Below are 18,929 nucleotides of genomic sequence, written 5' to 3'. Positions count from 1 at the left end.
CATAAGTTGTTAAGATATACCATCAAAATGTTCCTTTACAATCTAATTGTTGTATGGTGATTTTATCACTTTTTTTTATTTTCAAATAAAAATAACTTTATATTAAATTCAAGCAAACACTAATTATGATTTATTTTAAGAATTATTCTAACCTCGCAATGAAGAGAGATATGGATTATTTCTTTGACCATGAAGTAGTATTATAAGAGCAAGACCACACTTCATATCGTAAGGGTAAGATCAAAAAGCTTGAAAAGAAAATCAGAAAAAATAAAAGAAAAGGTACACCACGAACACTTAAAAAAAGGCTTACCAAGCTATACCTTTGCCATTAAGGCACAAACAAAAGCTACATCAATAATTAAATGCTTGCAACAATAAACATAAAAAAATATAACAACCAACCTCTCAAAAGCAACTATTATTTGCAAAGCAAAGCTCCCCATTTGTTTTGCTTTGTTGCACTCTGAGAGAGAGAGGAGAGGCAGTCACGTCTTGCACGTAAATCTCAAGACGCCACGTGGAAGGCTGGGAGACGTGGATCCCACGCTGACGTGGTGGAGGAGTGTATAAAATATACTGTTGTTTTTTTAATTTGTTTGAATATTTTAGAGAGAGAGAGAGAGAGAGAGAGAGAGAGAGCGAGAGAGAAAGAGAAAGGGTGAAGGATATAGAAAGGAGCGACGAACAAGGCGCGGAGAGGCCGTCCGAAAACAAGCACAGCACAGACAGAAAAAGAGGAGAGAGAGATATTCATTTTTTCTTGCCTTTGTTTCTCAACCAAAGTCCGCGATTCCGCGTTTTTCGTCTCTCAAACCCAAAAACCAAAAAAAAAACGAAAAAACAAAAAAATCCCGAAAAAGAATTGAACGAAATCCGGAAAAAAAAAATCCATTGCAGAACAGAAAGAAACGCGCAAGAAACCAAGAAGAGCAGCGAACACAGGATCATCAAGCTCAGAACCGAAATAACACGAAATCAAATTCGAGTTTCCGGATCTTGCTGCTCCGATTCCCGACCCGACTTCGATCGCTCCATTTGAATACATTTATTATTAGCTTCCTAATTATTTCATTTTCCGGGAAAATATTTTCCTGGAATTTGGGGTTGGATTATTTGGTGTTTTTGTGGAGGGAGGAATTATAGCGGGACCGGGAGGTTTTTGGCTGGATCAGATCCTTCTAGAGGAGCTTGGATCTGGTGCGGCGGATGAGAGAGGAGGTGCATGTTTCAGGGATCGAAAGGGAAAACAATGAAATGGGGAACATTGCTTAAGGACTTAAGAGAGAAGGTCGGTCTCACTCAATCGCCGTCGTCTTCTTTTTCTGCTTCTGCCACTGCTTCTTCTTCTTCGTCGTCGGCGGCGGCTCTCTCTTCCAATAACAATGCTAATTCAGCTCTTCACGGCTCGTATTCTCCTTCAAGGTCTACTCATTTTCTCGTTTTTCAATTATTAATTATTTGAATTGCGGGTTTTGTTGGTTAATAATAATAAACTGGTTGGTTTTCAGTACGGCATTGGCTTTTATTTATTTACTTATTTGTTGTTAATGTGGGGGTTTTAATGGGTTTTAGGTGTTAGATTGAGTGATTTTTAATTTTATATTCTTTATTTTGAAGTTCAGAATCAACTATGATTATACTAAAATGATATTGTGCACTATAAGGAAGCTTTTAATTTATATATATTTTTGAGTAAGTGAGCGGCGATGAGGATTTGCTGAATTAAGGATTGCAGCTTGGTGTTTGATCAATTGCTTGACTGTTAGATTTGCCTCCTCTACCCTCACCCTTTGGCTGGTCTGCCGCTGCTGTCCATACAAGTTTTTTCTTTCGCAATTAACTTATAATGTGCAGGAGTGGTAGCCTCTGGTTGCATTGCGTTGGCTATTGTTATATTGATGTCATTTTCATCACATTCATGGCACTATGTTGGCAAGTCCTAAGTCATTATAGGTTTTCCTCGTCTTGATATATGATCAGCCAATGTAGCCGTCCTTGGATGTGTAGAACATAGCAGATAGCTTGTGTGCTAACAACTGGGGATTCGGCGGGTAGAGAAGCAAGTCTACACACACACAGAGAACATATATATGCACATAAGCTCATACATAGTTCCTACAAAACAATAGGGGTGAAGTCCTATAAAAAACAGTATGGGTGAAGGATGCCACTGTCAATTTCTGCTTTCCACAACATGGTTGGATTGGAATAAGAAGTAACAAAAAGTTACTGCCAGCTTCTTGGACCAAAGAAAAGAGTTAATGATATCTTTTTTTAGCACATATATGACAGGGATTTTTGAGGGTCAGCACTAACTTTTTCTGACTTGCATGTTTTTATAAATCTTAGAACAAGGATGCCATGGTGTCAGTTGTTTGTAGATTATATTTCAATTTCATACTGGAACATTAAATGATAATTAACATCCATGCCTGTGAAAGCAGAGACAAACATGAATTGGAATTGGACTTCAAGAGATTTTGGGAAGAGTTCCGGTCATCCAGCTCTGAAAAGGTTTGCTCTTCATTATTTACTCCTTGTGTTATCTTCTGTTTTACTGTGATGCACAACCAATAGTGAGAGAAAGAGGGGGGAGAGAGAGAGAGAGAGAGAGAGAGAGAGAGAGAGTGTGTGTGAAATAGAAGAGGGAGGAAAGGAGAGAGAAGAGAAAGAGCAAGAGGGAGTCTGGGGTTTGAAATTATATATGATAGTTAAGTCTGTCCTCAAATAGTTACATTATGATCTATTTATAGGGCTGCTCCAAAAATAAAATCTATAATTAACTCCCTCATCAGCTTAAAGTTATGGGCTCTAATGTTTTTTCTTAATTGTACATGCAGGAGAAAGAAGCGGCCTTGAATTTAACTGTAGATGTTTTTTGTAGATTAGTAAAGCAGCATGCAAATGTAACTCAATTAGTTACCATGTATGTATTCTCTTCTCCTTTTCTTATCTGCTGCATTGATTAGTAGATAATTTCTCGGAAAAAATAACAAAAAAGATGTAATTTTATGATTCATATAGTTGCGATAACATTACCTCTGCTGTGGGTCAATTTTCCTCTGTAATAGTGATGCAAATTATGTACAAAATAGCTCCTTTAATAAGAATCAATTCTTGTCGATTACTTGTTAATCTCATTTATTGTTTATGTGTGTACTGAATTTGCTTCCTGGTGCCACTGCAAATAAAAAAGATCAGTTCCAGCATTTACCAGCAACTTTGTGTTGCTGAAGTTGGGATGGAAAAGTATTGGCTGTTTACTCCACTTTATTTTCCTTGTATCACCGGTGCCATTTTACATTTGTTTTTCTCAATTCATTGCTTGGATTCCCTTTACCAAAATCTCTTTATGTCTAGTTGGAAACCTCTATTCGATTTTAATTTTAATTTCATGGAGATGCATGGTTTTGTTTGAATTTTTTAAGTAGTTTCTAACCTTAGATAATGAATTCCTGTTTTAGTAAAAATGAAATTCTGCCACTTATATAACTGTAAGTTGCAATTTATCTTATTTTGAGTTTATTGAGCTTGTATCCTGGAAAAAAGAAACACAATTTTTGTTATAGACTAACATTACAAGTTTTGATGACTCACAGGTTAGTTGAAACACATATATTCTCATTTGTCCTTGGAAGAGCATTTGTAACAGATATTGAGAAGCTAAAAATTAGCAGCAGAACAAGATATTTGGATGTAGAAAAAGTACTGAAGTTTTTTTCAGAAGTCACAAAGGTTGGTTTTTAGATGTTTTAGTGTGTGCTGGCATTGTTTTTCCGATCTGTTTCATGAAGTCATATTCTTACTTCTGTGCAGGATGACATCAGTCCTGGTTCAAATTTGTTAACTGCTTTACAAGTCCTTGCTTCTGGGGTAAATTTTCTTAATTTTCACTAGATTGAGATATAAATCTTTGGTTGTGACGTTCTTAAATGATTTTTTTGTCTTTTCATGAACCCTGTCCTCAGGATGTAGTTGTATTCTTGGAGATTTTGAATACTTGTTAAATCGTTATTGTAAATTTGTCATAAAAATTTGTATGTGTTGGCTATTTAAAGGTTTGGGATCTGTTCATGCTTGTTTCCTTTTATTCACCACTGTACTCTATCTTTGGTGCTTTCAGCCTATTGATAAGCAATCTCTCCTGGATTCGGGGATATTGTGCTGTCTCATTCATATTCTCAATGCCCTTCTGAATCCTGATGAAGCCAATCAAAATCAAAAGGCTACTGATTGTGAAGAACCAACTTTAGCTGAGAAAAAATATGATGGTGATGCCAGTCAAGTCCGTCGGCTTGAGGTAGCTTTTACTTAATGGTACACTAAACCATGCATGTTTATGGGTATAAGTATATGCATGGATGTATGCGAATGCAAAGTTCAATTTTGAATACACAATATAATAGGCTTGATCGCTGTTGTGCTGTGTTTGGTAGAAGTAGAACCTTGTAGCAATTTCAAGCATCCTGTTTTCTTGAACCTGCCCTGGTTTGTTGATGTTACTGAAATTTTCATTTTCCCTGTTTGAGGTGTATATTGCTCATTAGATTAGAAGAAGAAAAAGAAACTACAACCAGTAGAGTTTTGCTTTACAATAAGCATAAATGCATCATTAGATTAGAAGAAGAAAAAGAAAGGAGATTTTCATTCATCCTGATTAGAGGGTATTATTTAGCTGTTGTTTTATTATCTTTGGTATATGAAATAATAGTAGTGGCTTAATTTTCATCATCCTAACTAGACGTGAGACATCTGATTTGGTTTTGGTGTCTGACATTGTGTTCCAACAACTGAACTAAACCTCACCTATGAGTTTCGAAAAATTGTTGTCTTTTTACTTAATGTTGGACCTTTGGCTTGTGTAATGTCCCGATGCATCAAATAGTGCTTCAGAGTTATAGGCAACTGTTTTGTCCTAGGCATCCCAAAGCAAGAAATTGTGATTATTAAGGAGCAAACTTTGGACATGATCTGTCTTAATATGGTATTCTCTTGAGGTTTACTCCTATTTATATTGAGACCATAATTTATTACTCTTTCTAGCATCTGCTTTATTTGTGAGAAATTAAATAGTCAAGAACTTGTTATCAATCTGGTGTATAGTACAGCTTTTTCTGAAAGTGCTAAAGTTGTGACTTTCTTGGACTTGTTCTTGAAGCAATGTTTCCTTGGAAGATATTACAAAAAATATATGTCTACGTTCTAGTCTTACTTTATTGTTTTGTCAAATCTTATCTTTGGACATCTTTGGCCTGCTTAATATCGTACCCTTTTCCCTTGAATTCTGAACTTTCAGTTCTCCTACTGAACTTACAGTAGTCTTGCTTGCTTGTTATTGCGTTGTTCATTATAAGTTACCTTATTAGCCCAAACCTTTTATTACATTATCAGAACAAATTTTGGACTTTTTAATTGCATTGCACCGTATATATATTTATGTTGTTTTAGTTTTGAAGTTTTTCCTGTAAGTTTGACTTGGGGTTTCAACCCTGTTGTATTTGTTTTGCTATCGATCCATGTTACATTTTGAACATCCATTTTTTGTTTCTAACCTATAATTATGCAGGTAGAGGGGAGTGTTGTGCATATTATGAAAGCACTGGCAAACCATCCTTTGGCAGCACAAAGTTTGATTGAGGACGATTCACTTCAGTTGCTCTTTCAGATGGTTGCGAATGGCTCTTTGACAGTCTTCTCTCGATATAAGGAGGGCCTGGTTCTGGTGCACATCATACAGCTTCATAGACATGCTATGCAGGTAAGTGCGTTGCACATATTTCCTGCTCTATTTGTAGAGACATAGTTGCATAACAACATTTTCTACTAACAGAATATTTAATTAGCTTTGGAACCTGGTATTTGGATTTTAATGTTGTTAACTTCTGCTTATTGTTCTAGATTCTTGGTCTTCTTTTGGTCAATGACAATGGGAGCACAGCAAAATATATTCGCAAACATCATCTGGTATGGTAATTCTTAATTTACATGCATTGTCTTGGTACATATTGTCTTGGTACATGGTTACATATGCTGAACATGCCTTGTCAACTGACCATGCATGCGTCCCACATACCACTAATGTTGAATGAACATATAGTTTAATATATTTATCGGTAACATAAGCTAGTGGAGGACGACTAGAGAGGTCATCCTGACTTTTTTTTATTAATAATCACAGCTTGATCCATGGTTTTCTTGTTATCCTTTTAAAATTATTCTGACCCTATGATTCTCTGTTCCCCCTGTGCAGATAAAAGTTCTTTTAATGGCCGTTAAAGATTTCAATCCTGATTGTGGTGATTCTACATACACTATGGGCATTGTGGATTTGTTGCTTGAATGTGTGGAATTGTCATATAGGCCTGGTAATTGGCTTATTAGTATTCCTTCTTTGGTTGAATTAGATTAATTAGATTAGCAGGGGGAATTGTTATTAGTCCTGGGAGTTGAACTAAATATTTCTTCCTTATTCTGTATTTCTTTTATTATGATTTCCTGTAGCTTAAATATTGTGTTGGTTCTGATTTGATACAATTTTGGCCTGTAGAGGCTGGTGGTGTCAGGCTTAGGGAGGATATACATAATGCCCATGGTTATCAGTTCCTCGTTCAGTTTGCTTTAAAACTTTCCTCGATTGCTAAGAGTCAGGGGTTCCATTCTGTTCAATTTAGATCTTCAGACCAAAATTCTGCTTCAGCCGGTTCCCATGCACTGGATGCTGTAGACATGCAGGATGCCATGGGAGAAAAGGACCCCTTAACCCAACAACTTTCTCCCACTTTGTCTCGATTGCTTGATGTTCTTGTTAATCTAGCGCAAACTGGCCCAACTGAATCTCCAGGATATTCTGGCAAAGGTTCGAAATCTTCTCATACCAGGTCTGGTGGCCATAGCAGAAGTCGTACACCATCTTCAGACAGATTGGCTGATGAAGTTTGGGAAAAGGACAATCATAAAGTTAAAGACCTTGAAGCAGTTCAGATGTTGCAGGACATTTTCCTCAAAGCAGATAACAGGGAGTTGCAAGCAGAAGTTCTAAATAGAATGTTCAAAATATTTTCAAGTCATCTTGAAAACTACAAGTTGTGCCAGCAGTTACGGACTGTTCCACTTTTCATCCTAAATATGGCCGGTTTTCCTCCATCTTTGCAAGACATACTTTTAAAAATTCTTGAGTATGCTGTGACTGTTGTGAATTGCGTTCCGGAGCAAGAATTACTTTCACTTTGTTGCTTGTTGCAGCAACCAATATCATCAGAATTAAAGCACACCATACTTTCTTTCTTTGTTAAACTTTTATCCTTTGACCAGCAGTACAAAAAGGTCCTCCGAGAAGTTGGTGTCCTGGAAGTTTTGTTGGATGAGCTGAAGCAGCACAAGTTACTTTTGGGTTCAGACCATCAAAGTGGAAATTCTAATCAGTTGGAGAGAAAGTCCAGCTCAAGCAGCTTTAAAAAGCACTTGGACAATAAGGATGTCATTATTTCATCACCCAGAGTTATGGAATCTGGTTCAGGGAAGCTTCCTATATTTGAAGTTGATGGTACAGTTGCTATTGCGTGGGATTGTATGGTCTCATTGTTAAAGAAAGCGGAAACTAATCAATCGTCTTTCCGTTTGGCTAATGGTGTAACTGCGGTTCTCCCTTTTCTTGTGTCTGATATACACCGTTCAGGGGTGCTTAGGGTGCTGTCATGTTTGATCATTGAAGATGGTACCCAGGTTTGTGAACTTATTTAATCTTGGGTAACTCTAGTACAATTTTGAAGTTCTGTGATTTTGCATTCAATTCTTGCTCCTTCATATCCCTGATTAACTTTTTATTCACACTTTTTTGAAATAAAAATTTGTGGCTAATCGAGAACTTTCAAAATGTGGAGTCTCTGGATGTCATAGTAGAAGCTGTTGTCCAGAATAGTAGTTGCTTTCCCTAATTGTTTGTGCTCATTATTGTCCAAATAACTATGTTTCTCATTTTCCACCAGGCACATCCTGAAGAATTAGGTGTGATTGTTGAAATTCTAAAAAGTGAAATGGTTACCAGTGTTTCGGGATCTCAATACAGGCTTCAAAGTGATGCAAAATGTGACACTATGGGGGCTTTGTGGCGTATTCTGGGAGTTAATCATTCAGCTCAGAGAGTGTTTGGTGAAGCCACTGGGTTTTCTCTTCTGCTTACCACACTCCATAGTTTCCAAAGTGATGGAGAGCATTCAGATCAGTCTTCTTTAGTGGTCTACATTAAGGTGTTTACGTATTTGTTGCGTGTTGTGACTGCTGGAGTGTGCGATAATGCTGTTAATAGGACAAAGTTGCACACAATTATATCATCCCAAACTTTCTATGATCTTCTATTGGAGTCTGGCTTACTTAGTGTGGACTGTGAAAAGCAAGTCATACAATTATTGTTTGAACTAGCTCTTGAAATCGTGCTTCCACCATTCTTGACATCAGAAAGTGTTACATCCCCTGATGTTCTTGATAATGAGTCATCAAGTTTTTCAATAATGACTACATCAGGTTCATTTCATCCTGACAAGGAACGAGTGTTCAATGCCGGTGCTGTTAGAGTTCTTATTCGTTCATTACTGCTCTTTACTCCAAAGATGCAGCTTGAAGTGCTGAGCCTTATTGAAAGGCTTGCTCGTTCTGGCCCCTTCAATCAGGAAAACCTCACCTCTGTAGGTGCGAATCAAATGATTCAATGCTTAGTTTTCTAAATTAATGTCTAGTGTTCTCACTTTGTACTTTCTAAATTTTTTAGGTTGCATAGAACTGCTGTTGGAAACCATTCAACCCTTTCTTTTGAGCTCATCCCCAATACTTAAATATGCTCTGGAGATTGTGGAAGTTCTTGGGGCATACAGGTAGGAATTGCGTCATGTATTGGAATTATTTACTTTCTCTTTCCATTTCTCATTGTGGGAATTGAGTTTTAGCAATTAAGGGTGGTGGGATTTTGTTAATTTTGTATAAAAAGGTTTGTTATATATGTGGTGGCAGGTTATCTGCATCAGAACTTCGAATGCTTATTCGTTATGTGTTGCAAATGAGGCTGATGAAGTCAGGTCGTATACTTGTTGACATGATGGAAAGGTTAATTCTCATGGAGGATTCAGAAAATATTTCTCTGGCACCATTTGTAGCAATGGACATGAGCAAGATTGGTCACGCTTCAATTCAGGTCTCTCTGGGAGAAAGATCATGGCCTCCAGCTGCTGGTTACTCATTTGTCTGCTGGTTTCAGTTTCGAAATCTCTTGAAGTTGCCGGTTAAAGAACCAGAGTCCAAAGCTGGTCCTTCTAAGAGGCGGAGCAGTTCTGCTGGGCAACATCACGAGCGGCATGTTCTACGGATATTTTCTGTTGGTGCAGCAAATGATGAAAATACATTCTATGCCGAACTTTATCTTCAGGAGGATGGTGTTCTAACCCTTGCAACCAGCAACTCTTGTTCCTTATCATTTTCAGGATTAGAACTTGAGGAAGGCAGGTGGCATCACCTTGCAGTTGTACATAGCAAACCAAATGCTCTTGCTGGACTGTTCCAAGCCAGTGTTGCTTATGTGTATCTTGATGGAAAGCTGAGACACACTGGGAAACTAGGATATTCTCCATCTCCGGTTGGAAAACCTTTGCAGGTAACGGTGGGGACCCCGGTTACTTGTGCAAGAGTTAGTGACTTGACCTGGAAGGTCCGTTCCTGCTACCTTTTTGAGGAGGTGCTCACCTCAGGTTGTATTTGTTTCATGTACATTCTTGGTCGAGGATATCGAGGGCTCTTCCAAGACACAGATCTTCTTCGCTTTGTCCCTAACACAGCATGCGGCGGCGGTAGCATGGCTATCTTAGATACATTAGATGCAGACTTGACCTTGGCTTCTCATACACAGAAACTTGACATAGCTAGTAAGCAAGGAGATTCCAAGGCAGATGGCAGTGGAATTGTTTGGGATTTGGAGAGACTAGGTAATCTCTCTTTACAGCTCTCTGGAAAGAAGCTTATATTTGCATTTGATGGAACCTGTGCAGAAGCTATTCGAGCATCAGGGGATTTATCCATGCTCAATTTAGTTGATCCAATGTCAGCCGCTGCTTCTCCTATTGGGGGTATGTTTAAGACAGCCTTGCATATTGCATCTAAATTTGTACATCAATATGATTGTATCTATGAAAAGACAGAACTCGGATTTTAGAATTCTTTTGTCTATTTTGTTTGTTCTTATTTTTAGTTTTCTGCAGGTATACCCCGTTTTGGGCGTCTTCATGGGGATATTTACCTATGTAGGCAATGTGTAATTGGTGATACTATTTGCCCAGTTGGTGGGATGACAGTTATCCTGGCCTTAGTTGAGGCTGCTGAGACTAGGGACATGCTGCACATGGCCCTTACTTTACTGGCCTGTGCTCTTCATCAGAATCCTCAGAATGTGAGAGACATGCAGAAATGCCGGGGATACCATTTATTGGCTCTGTTTTTGCGTCGGCGAATGACACTATTTGACATGCAGTCTCTTGAGATATTTTTCCAGATTGCTGCCTGTGAAGCATCTTTTTCGGAACCAAGGAAGTTGAAATATAATCGTACTAATTTGTCGCCAGCTACAACTATGCAGGAAACCAGTTTTGAGGAACTTCATTTGTCCAGGTTCCGGGAAGAATTTTCTTCAGCTGGATCTCAAGGAGACATGGATGATTTTTCTGCACAAAAAGATTCATTCAGTCATATTTCGGAGCTTGAAAGTGCTGATATGCCCGCTGAAACCTCAAATTGCATCGTCTTGTCAAATGAAGACATGGTTGAACATGTCCTGTTGGATTGGACATTGTGGGTGACGGCTCCGGTTTCAATTCAAATTGCACTCCTTGGTTTTCTAGAGCATCTAGTGTCCATGCACTGGTACAGAAACCATAACCTTACTGTTCTGCGCCGAATAAACCTTGTTCAACATTTACTAGTTACTCTACAGCGGGGTGATGTTGAAGTTCCTGTTTTGGAGAAATTAGTTGTATTGCTTGGTGTCATTTTAGAAGATGGGTTTCTGTCATCTGAACTAGAACATGTGGTTAGGTTTGTGATTATGACATTTGATCCACCTGAACTGACACCCCGACATCCAATAACGCGCGAGGCCATGGGAAAGCATGTAATTGTGAGAAACATGCTGCTTGAGATGCTTATTGATCTGCAAGTAACTATTAAATCAGAAGATTTGCTTGAGCAGTGGCATAAGATTGTTTCGTCTAAATTGATTACATATTTTCTAGACGAATCTGTTCACCCAACAAGTATGAGATGGATCATGACTCTTCTTGGTGTTTGTCTTACTTCATCCCCGACATTTGCATTAAAATTTCGCACCAGTGGAGGTTACCAAGGCTTGGCCCGGGTGCTTCCAAGTTTCTATGATTCCCCAGACATATATTATATTTTGTTCTGTCTGATATTTGGCAGGTCTGTCTATCCTAGATTGCCGGAAGTTCGCATGCTAGACTTTCATGCCCTTATGCCAAATGATGGAAGTTATGTGGAACTGAAATTCGTAGAATTGTTGGAATCTGTTATTACTATGGCAAAATCTACGTTTGACAGGTTGAGCATTCAGTCAATGCTTGCTCACCAATCTGGTAATCTTTCCCAGGTTGGTGCTGGCCTTGTGGCAGAACTTGTGAATGGAAATGCAGACATGGCTGGCGAGCTTCAAGGTGAAGCATTGATGCATAAAACATATGCCGCCCGCTTAATGGGTGGGGAGGCATCAGCCCCTTTTGCTGCTACTTCAGTCTTGAGATTTATGGTTGATTTGGCAAAAATGTGCCCCCCTTTCACTTCTGTTTGCAAACGAGCAGAATTTCTTGAAACCTGCATTGACTTATATTTTTCTTGTGTCAGGTTTGTAATGGGACTCAGAATCTTCTCTGATATATTGATATGTTTTGACTTATTTTCCTGAATTTTACAGTTTTTTATTTTCAAACCTTTTCTTTTACTCAACTCATTATCCGGTGTCTTGCAGAGCTGCCCATGCGGTAAAGATGACAAAGGAACTCTCTGTAAAGACAGAAGAGAAGAACTTGAATGATTGTGATGATACCTGTAGTTCACAGAACACATTTTCTAGCCTGCCACATGAACAGGATCAGTCTGCCAAAACCTCCATTAGTGTTGGAAGCTTCCCTCCTGGTCAGGTAAGTACAAGTTCTGAAGACACTGCTGTTCCCCTAAATTCTGGGGCTGATGATAGAGCAGATACCAAGGTTACTACAGCCCAGGAGGAATTACACAAGACAGTGCAAGACGATGCACAAGCTGTTCAGAGCTTAGATGGTGACAATGCTGACCAGGTGTCTGCCACCTCCAGCACGAATGAATTTAGCTTCCGTAACATGAAAATCACCCTGGAGCCCATTAAACCAACAGAGTCTCAGAGTTCTGCATCTTTTACCATGCTTGATTCTCCCAATTTATCGGAGAAGTCTAATTATAGACTCCCACTCACACCCTCGCCTTCTCCTGTTCTAGCATTGACATCTTGGCTGGGGAGTGCAAGCCCTAATGACTTCAAATCTCCCATAGTTGCCTCTCCTTCCATTGATTCTTCTGCGACTACTACTGAATTTGATCCGTCTTCAGAAATGAAGTCTCCTTCTCAAGGGCCTTCTACTGCAACTACCTTTTTCGCAGCTAGTCCAAAACTGCTTCTTGAAATGGATGATGCTGGCTATGGAGGTGGTCCTTGTTCTGCTGGAGCTACTGCTGTTTTAGATTTTATTGCAGAAGTTCTTTCTGAGTTTGTGACCGAGCAAATGAAAGTATCACAGATTATAGAGGGCATATTGGAAAGTGTTCCACTATATGTTGATGCAGATTCCATGTTAGTATTTCAGGGCTTGTGCCTTAGCAGACTGATGAACTTTCTAGAGAGACGTCTCTTGCGTGATGATGAAGAAAATGAGAAAAAGCTGGATAAAAGTCGTTGGTCCTCAAATTTGGATTCATTATGCTGGATGATAGTAGATCGTGCCTATATGGGCGCTTTTCCTCAACCCTCTGGTGTACTAAAGACGCTGGAGTTCTTATTATCTATGCTACAATTAGCAAATAAAGATGGGCGGATTGAAGAAGCTACTCCCAGTGGAAAGAGTCTCTTATCTATTGGAAGAGGGAGCAGGCAACTTGATGCTTATGTACATTCAATTCTTAAAAATACAAATCGTATGATACTGTATTGTTTTCTGCCATCATTTTTGTCTATAATAGGAGAAGATGATCTCCTTTCGTGCTTAGGTTTGCTCATCGAACCAAAGAAGAGACTGTCCTCTAACTCTTCATATGATAATTCAGGAATTGATATCTACACAGTGTTACAGTTATTAGTTGCTCACAGGCGAATTCTATTCTGTCCCATCAATATGGATACCGACATAAACTGTTGTCTTTGTGTGAATTTAATATCTCTGCTCCGAGACCAGAGGCAGAATGTACAGAACATGGCAGTTGATATTGTCAAGTATCTCCTGGTGCATCGCCGGGTAGCTCTAGAAGATTTACTGGTCTCTAAACCAAACCAAGGGCACCAACTGGATGTGCTACATGGGGGATTTGACAAGTTATTGACTGAAAATTTATCTGCTTTCTTTGAGTGGCTTCAGAGTTCTGAACTGATGGTGAATAAAGTACTTGAGCAGTGTGCTGCCATTATGTGGGTACAGTATATTACTGGATCATCAAAATTTCCCGGAGTGAGAATTAAAGCTATGGAAGGTCGTCGCAAGAGAGAAATGGGGAGAAAATCAAAGGATACATCAAAGTCAGATCTAAAGCACTGGGAGCAGGTGAATGAACGGAGATATGCACTGGAATTGGTGCGCGATGCAATGTCCACCGAGCTGAGAGTTGTGCGTCAAGACAAGTATGGTTGGGTTCTGCATGCTGAGAGCGAGTGGCAAACCCATCTCCAACAACTTGTTCATGAGCGGGGAATATTCCCAATGCGAAAATCCTCTGTTACTGAAGATCCTGAGTGGCAACTTTGCCCAATTGAAGGTCCATACAGGATGCGCAAAAAATTGGAGCGCTGCAAATTGAAAATTGATACTATCCAAAACGTTCTTGATGGACAATTTGAAGTAGGGGCAGCAGAGCCGTCGAAAGAAAAAAATGAGAACGATTTGGATGCTTCGGATAATGATTCCGAATCATTCTTTCAACTTTTGACTGATAGTGCCAAACAGAATGGCCTTGATGGTGAGCTGTATGATGGATCATTTTTTAAAGAACCGGATAATGTCAAAGGTGTTGCTTCTGTTACGAATGAATGGAATGATGATAGAGCTAGTAGCATCAATGAAGCAAGTCTGCACTCTGCACTTGAGTTTGGTGTCAAGTCTAGTGCAGCGTCCGTGCCCCTTGATGATAGCGTACAAGAAAGATCTGACCTAGGGTCCCCAAGGCAATCTTCTTCTGCAAGAATTGATGATGTCAAAGTTACAGATGATAAATCAGACAAGGAACTTCATGATAATGGGGAATACCTGATCAGACCTTATCTGGAACCTTTTGAAAAGATACGATTTCGATATAACTGTGAACGAGTTGTGGGTCTTGACAAGCATGATGGTATATTTTTAATAGGCGAGCTTTCTCTGTATGTTATTGAAAATTTTTATATTGACGACTCTGGGTGCATTTGTGAAAAGGAATGCGAAGATGAACTCTCTATTATTGATCAGGCTCTGGGTGTAAAGAAAGATGCTACAGGCTGTATGGATTTCCAATCCAAGTCAACTTCGTCTTGGGGAGCAACTGTAAAGTCAGGGGTTGGGGGAAGAGCGTGGGCCTATAACGGTGGTGCATGGGGAAAGGAGAAAGTGTGTACTAGTGGTAATCTACCTCATCCTTGGAACATGTGGAAACTCAACAGTGTTCATGAGATTCTGAAGCGTGATTACCAGCTGCGTCCTGTTGCTGTTGAAATTTTTAGCATGGATGGATGTAATGATCTCCTGGTGTTCCACAAAAAAGAAAGGGAAGAAGTTTTCAAAAATCTAGTAGCCATGAATCTTCCCAGGAATAGCATGTAAGAATTTAATGCCCAATTGCCTCTATATTTTCTCATTGTTCTTTTCGCTTTTACATTGTTGCAGCTGTATGTATTTGCAGTTGTATGTGTGTGTGTGTGTGCGTGCCTGTGTTAGGGACTTGAGGTGTTGAATCATTGCCAGTACATATCATGGAACATTAGCATTTAAGATATGAACTGAAAATTTACCTATATATTGGTTTGGTTTATTATGGATTGTTGTCTCTCTCCAAAAAAAAAGTTTATTGATGGTTGTCTTGCCTAATATCTTTTGCCTCATCTTCTGGATTTTTTGGCCCGTAATTTTCAACTTCATGATTCTATTCCTTGCATTAGGTTGGACACAACCATTTCTGGATCAGCAAAACAAGAAAGCAATGAGGGTAGCCGTCTATTTAAGACAATGGCTAAATCCTTTTCAAAAAGGTGGCAAAATGGAGAAATAAGCAATTTCCAATACCTTATGCATCTCAACACCCTGGCAGGACGTGGATACAGTGATCTTACCCAATACCCGGTGTTTCCATGGGTTCTTGCAGATTATGAGAGTGAAAATCTGGACTTGTCAGACCCAAAAACATTTCGTAGACTTGAGAAACCGATGGGTTGTCAGACATTAGAGGGTGAAGAAGAATTCAGAAAAAGGTCATCCCTCCATCAATTCCACTGATTTATTCTTAATTCACTTTTTAGTTCTGTGTTTTCTTTGATTGAAGTTCTTCCTGTTTCATAAAGACACCTGTTTGTTATCAGTACTGTTTGTTTATCCGTCTTATTTCTCCTTTTCCTACTCAGATACGAGAGCTGGGATGATCCAGAGGTTCCCAAATTTCATTATGGTTCTCATTATTCCAGTGCTGGGATTGTCCTCTTTTATCTTCTACGCCTACCTCCTTTCAGTGTTGAGAATCAAAAGCTACAGGGAGGACAATTTGACCATGCTGATCGTCTTTTTAATAGTGTTAGAGATACTTGGTTCAGTGCGGCTGGAAAGGGCAACACATCAGATGTGAAGGAGTTGATTCCAGAATTTTTCTACATGCCTGAGTTTTTGGAAAATCGTTTCGATCTTGATTTGGGAGAGAAACAATCAGGAGAAAAGGTCAAACTTTTTAATGCCTTAGAAAATTAATTTGTCGGATGTTCAACAGCCACTAACCAACCAAAAGTTTCTTTTAAGTGGCCAAAGTGCATTTAGCATTTTTGTAGATGTGTACAACCTTTTTGTCAGCAAATAGAATTTTGAAACTGCACCCTCGTAAGTGACTGGAACATTTTAGAGGAAAGTTGGTGTTCTGTGTGCAGCCCCTCTAGCCTAATGCTGACCTGCCAGTGCTGATTTTGAATATCGACCATTCACTTGTCTTTCTTTTTTTTCAATTTTCTTTTATTTTGGATTCTAAACACGTGTCTTTATTTTCTATTTTTAGGTTGGTGATGTTGGCTTACCTCCATGGGCTAAAGGCAGCACTAGAGAGTTCATCAGGAAGCATAGGGAGGCACTGGAATCTGATTATGTTTCAGAACATTTGCATCATTGGATAGACCTCATTTTTGGATATAAACAGAGAGGGAAGGTCAGTAATATTTCTGTGTATATTGATGAATTTATTTTTTCGCATTTTATTTTATTTCCAAGATATTGCAGGGAAAGAAAATTTGCACCTAACCTAAACCATTGTACAGTGAAGTCTTATCATTATGTGTGTTTTTGTTTGCAACCAAACAGATATTACATGGTCAATTAAATAAAAAAATTGTTGGTTGAAAATTATGTGAAATACAATACTACCTGAATGGTTTTATTTATTTATAGATTCTGGATCTCATTTTGTGAGCACTTGTGTTCTTATGTTAATTGTAGTTCTGTTCCATGACTTCGTCTTCTACTTTACTTTTTCCTTTTTGATATGCTTTTCATTATAAATTTTCTTGATAATTGACAGGCGGCTGAGGAAGCTGTGAATGTTTTTTATCACTACACATACGAGGGGAGTGTGGACATAGACTCAGTGACAGATCCTGCAATGAAAGCTTCAATTCTAGCACAAATTAATCATTTTGGGCAGACACCCAAACAGTTATTCCCCAAACCCCATGTGAAAAGGCAGGTCGACAGAAGGCTTCCTCATCCGCTCAAGTACTCGTATCTTCTTGCTCCGCATGAGATACGTAAGACTCCATCTTCCATAACTCAGATTGTTACTGTCAATGAGAAAATCCTAGTCGTAGGAACAAATTGTTTGCTTAAACCAAGAACGTATACCAAATACGTAGCATGGGGTTTTCCAGATCGTAGCTTAAGATTTATGAGCTATGATCAAGACCGACTCCTCTCCACACACGAGAATCTTCATGGGGGCAACCAGATTCTGTGTACTGGTGTTAGCCATGATGGTCAGATTCTGGTCACTGGGGGTGATGATGGCTTAGTTTCTGTTTGGAGAATCAGTAATTATGGTCCCCGTGTCTTGAGACGCTTGCAGTTGGAGAAGGCACTTTGTGCCCACACCTCAAAAATTACATGTCTTCATGTTAGCCAGCCTTACATGCTGATTGTGAGTGGATCGGATGACTGCACCGTTGTTATATGGGATCTCAGCTCGTTGGTTTTTGTTAGGCAGCTCCCTGAGTTCCCAGCACCGATTTCTGCAGTTTATGTGAATGACTTGACAGGGGATATTGTGACAGCAGCTGGAATTTTACTTGCAGTTTGGAGCGTTAATGGAGACTGCCTTGCAATGGTTAACACATCTCAACTGCCTTCTGATTCAATTCTGTCTGTGACAAGTAGTTCATTCTCTGATTGGCTGGATACAAACTGGTTTGTAACGGGTCATCAGAGTGGGGCGGTTAAGGTGTGGCAAATGGTTCACCACTCCAACCATGAGAGTTCCCAACAGAAGTCAACAAGCAACGGAATAGGGGGTTTAAACCTCAGTGACAAAGCACCAGAGTACAGGTTGGTCCTCCACAAGGTGCTCAAGTCTCATAAGCATCCTGTTACTTCCCTTCACCTTACAAATGACCTCAAGCAGTTACTAAGTGGGGATTCTGGAGGGCATTTGCTGTCATGGACAGTGCCAGATGAGAGCTTGAGAGCTTCAATGAATCAGGGGTGATGATGCAAAATTTTGACTTAAATGTGATAACTTCAGCCGTTGGGGCTGCTATCGAATCTAGATGAGACCCGAAAAAGGATTTTACAAGTCCACCCTCATCAAGAAAAGGATGGAGGTGGTGCTCATGATACATGGAGAAATGCGACAGCAGGGCTGGCCTGGACTGGACTGGAACAGGACAAAACTATACAGCATTGACAGGATAGATGAAATTTCTCATAAGCTAATGTTAGGTGTTCAAAACCACACATGCATGCGGCCTATCAGGATCTTTGCTACAGCAGGTTGAGCATCTGGTCAAGAAAGGCAAAGACTTGGGGCCATCGTTTAGGATGAATAGGAGGATGCTCTCCATTTCTGCACAAGGAGCATCCACGTCTACTACAGGTGTTTGTTTCTTTTTATGTAAATAGATGGACTAACAGTGTGTGATGAAGTTGTATAGCGGAAAAGTGTGTCAAGAATATGGGACGTTTGGGCGAGCGTCCCAGTGTGAATGTGGCACGGTTAATTGGTTTAGTGTGCCTTGTGGCTTGGCTACCATTCTTTTTGAAATAGTGCATTATGGGCGCTTATTGCCCATTTCTTTTTGTGAAATGTATCATCTCTCTCGGATTTTGAGCCTCAACATTTAAAGATTGTACATTCATCCGCATTTGATTACATCTCGATCATTTTTCTTTAGTTTTGGGTAAGGAGAAAAACATCTACATCCCACTTCC

At 39.4% G+C, this 18,929-nt stretch overlaps 1 protein-coding gene across 1 annotated transcript; it reads left to right on the top strand.

The window, feature by feature from the left end:
* On the top strand, positions 501-18,891 carry LOC18766937 (protein SPIRRIG). Its single transcript, XM_007201718.2, has 19 exons — positions 501-1,425; positions 2,448-2,517; positions 2,844-2,929; positions 3,603-3,738; positions 3,820-3,876; positions 4,127-4,303; positions 5,570-5,761; positions 5,902-5,967; positions 6,254-6,368; positions 6,551-7,725; positions 7,989-8,688; positions 8,768-8,870; positions 9,007-10,112; positions 10,245-11,895; positions 12,020-15,082; positions 15,422-15,730; positions 15,881-16,187; positions 16,516-16,662; positions 17,032-18,891. The coding sequence occupies exons 1-19, from the start codon at positions 1,226-1,228 to the stop codon at positions 18,205-18,207; spliced, it is 10,836 nt and encodes a 3,611-aa protein (XP_007201780.2). The 5' UTR covers positions 501-1,225; the 3' UTR covers positions 18,208-18,891.

Source organism: Prunus persica, chromosome G8, assembly GCF_000346465.2.
Source record: "Prunus persica cultivar Lovell chromosome G8, Prunus_persica_NCBIv2, whole genome shotgun sequence".
Classification (NCBI taxonomy): Eukaryota; Viridiplantae; Streptophyta; class Magnoliopsida; order Rosales; family Rosaceae; genus Prunus; species Prunus persica.
This window is presented reverse-complemented; position numbering and strand designations above follow the sequence as displayed.

Coding starts and splice junctions, on each gene's coding strand:
- LOC18766937 (XM_007201718.2), top strand. CDS start 1,226: ATGTTTCAGGGATCGAAAGGGAAAACAATGAAATGGGGAACATTGCTT. Junction 3,877..4,126: donor TACAAGTCCTTGCTTCTGGG/GTAAATTTTCTT, acceptor TGGTGCTTTCAG/CCTATTGATAAGCAATCTCT. Junction 8,871..9,006: donor GAAGTTCTTGGGGCATACAG/GTAGGAATTGCG, acceptor ATGTGGTGGCAG/GTTATCTGCATCAGAACTTC.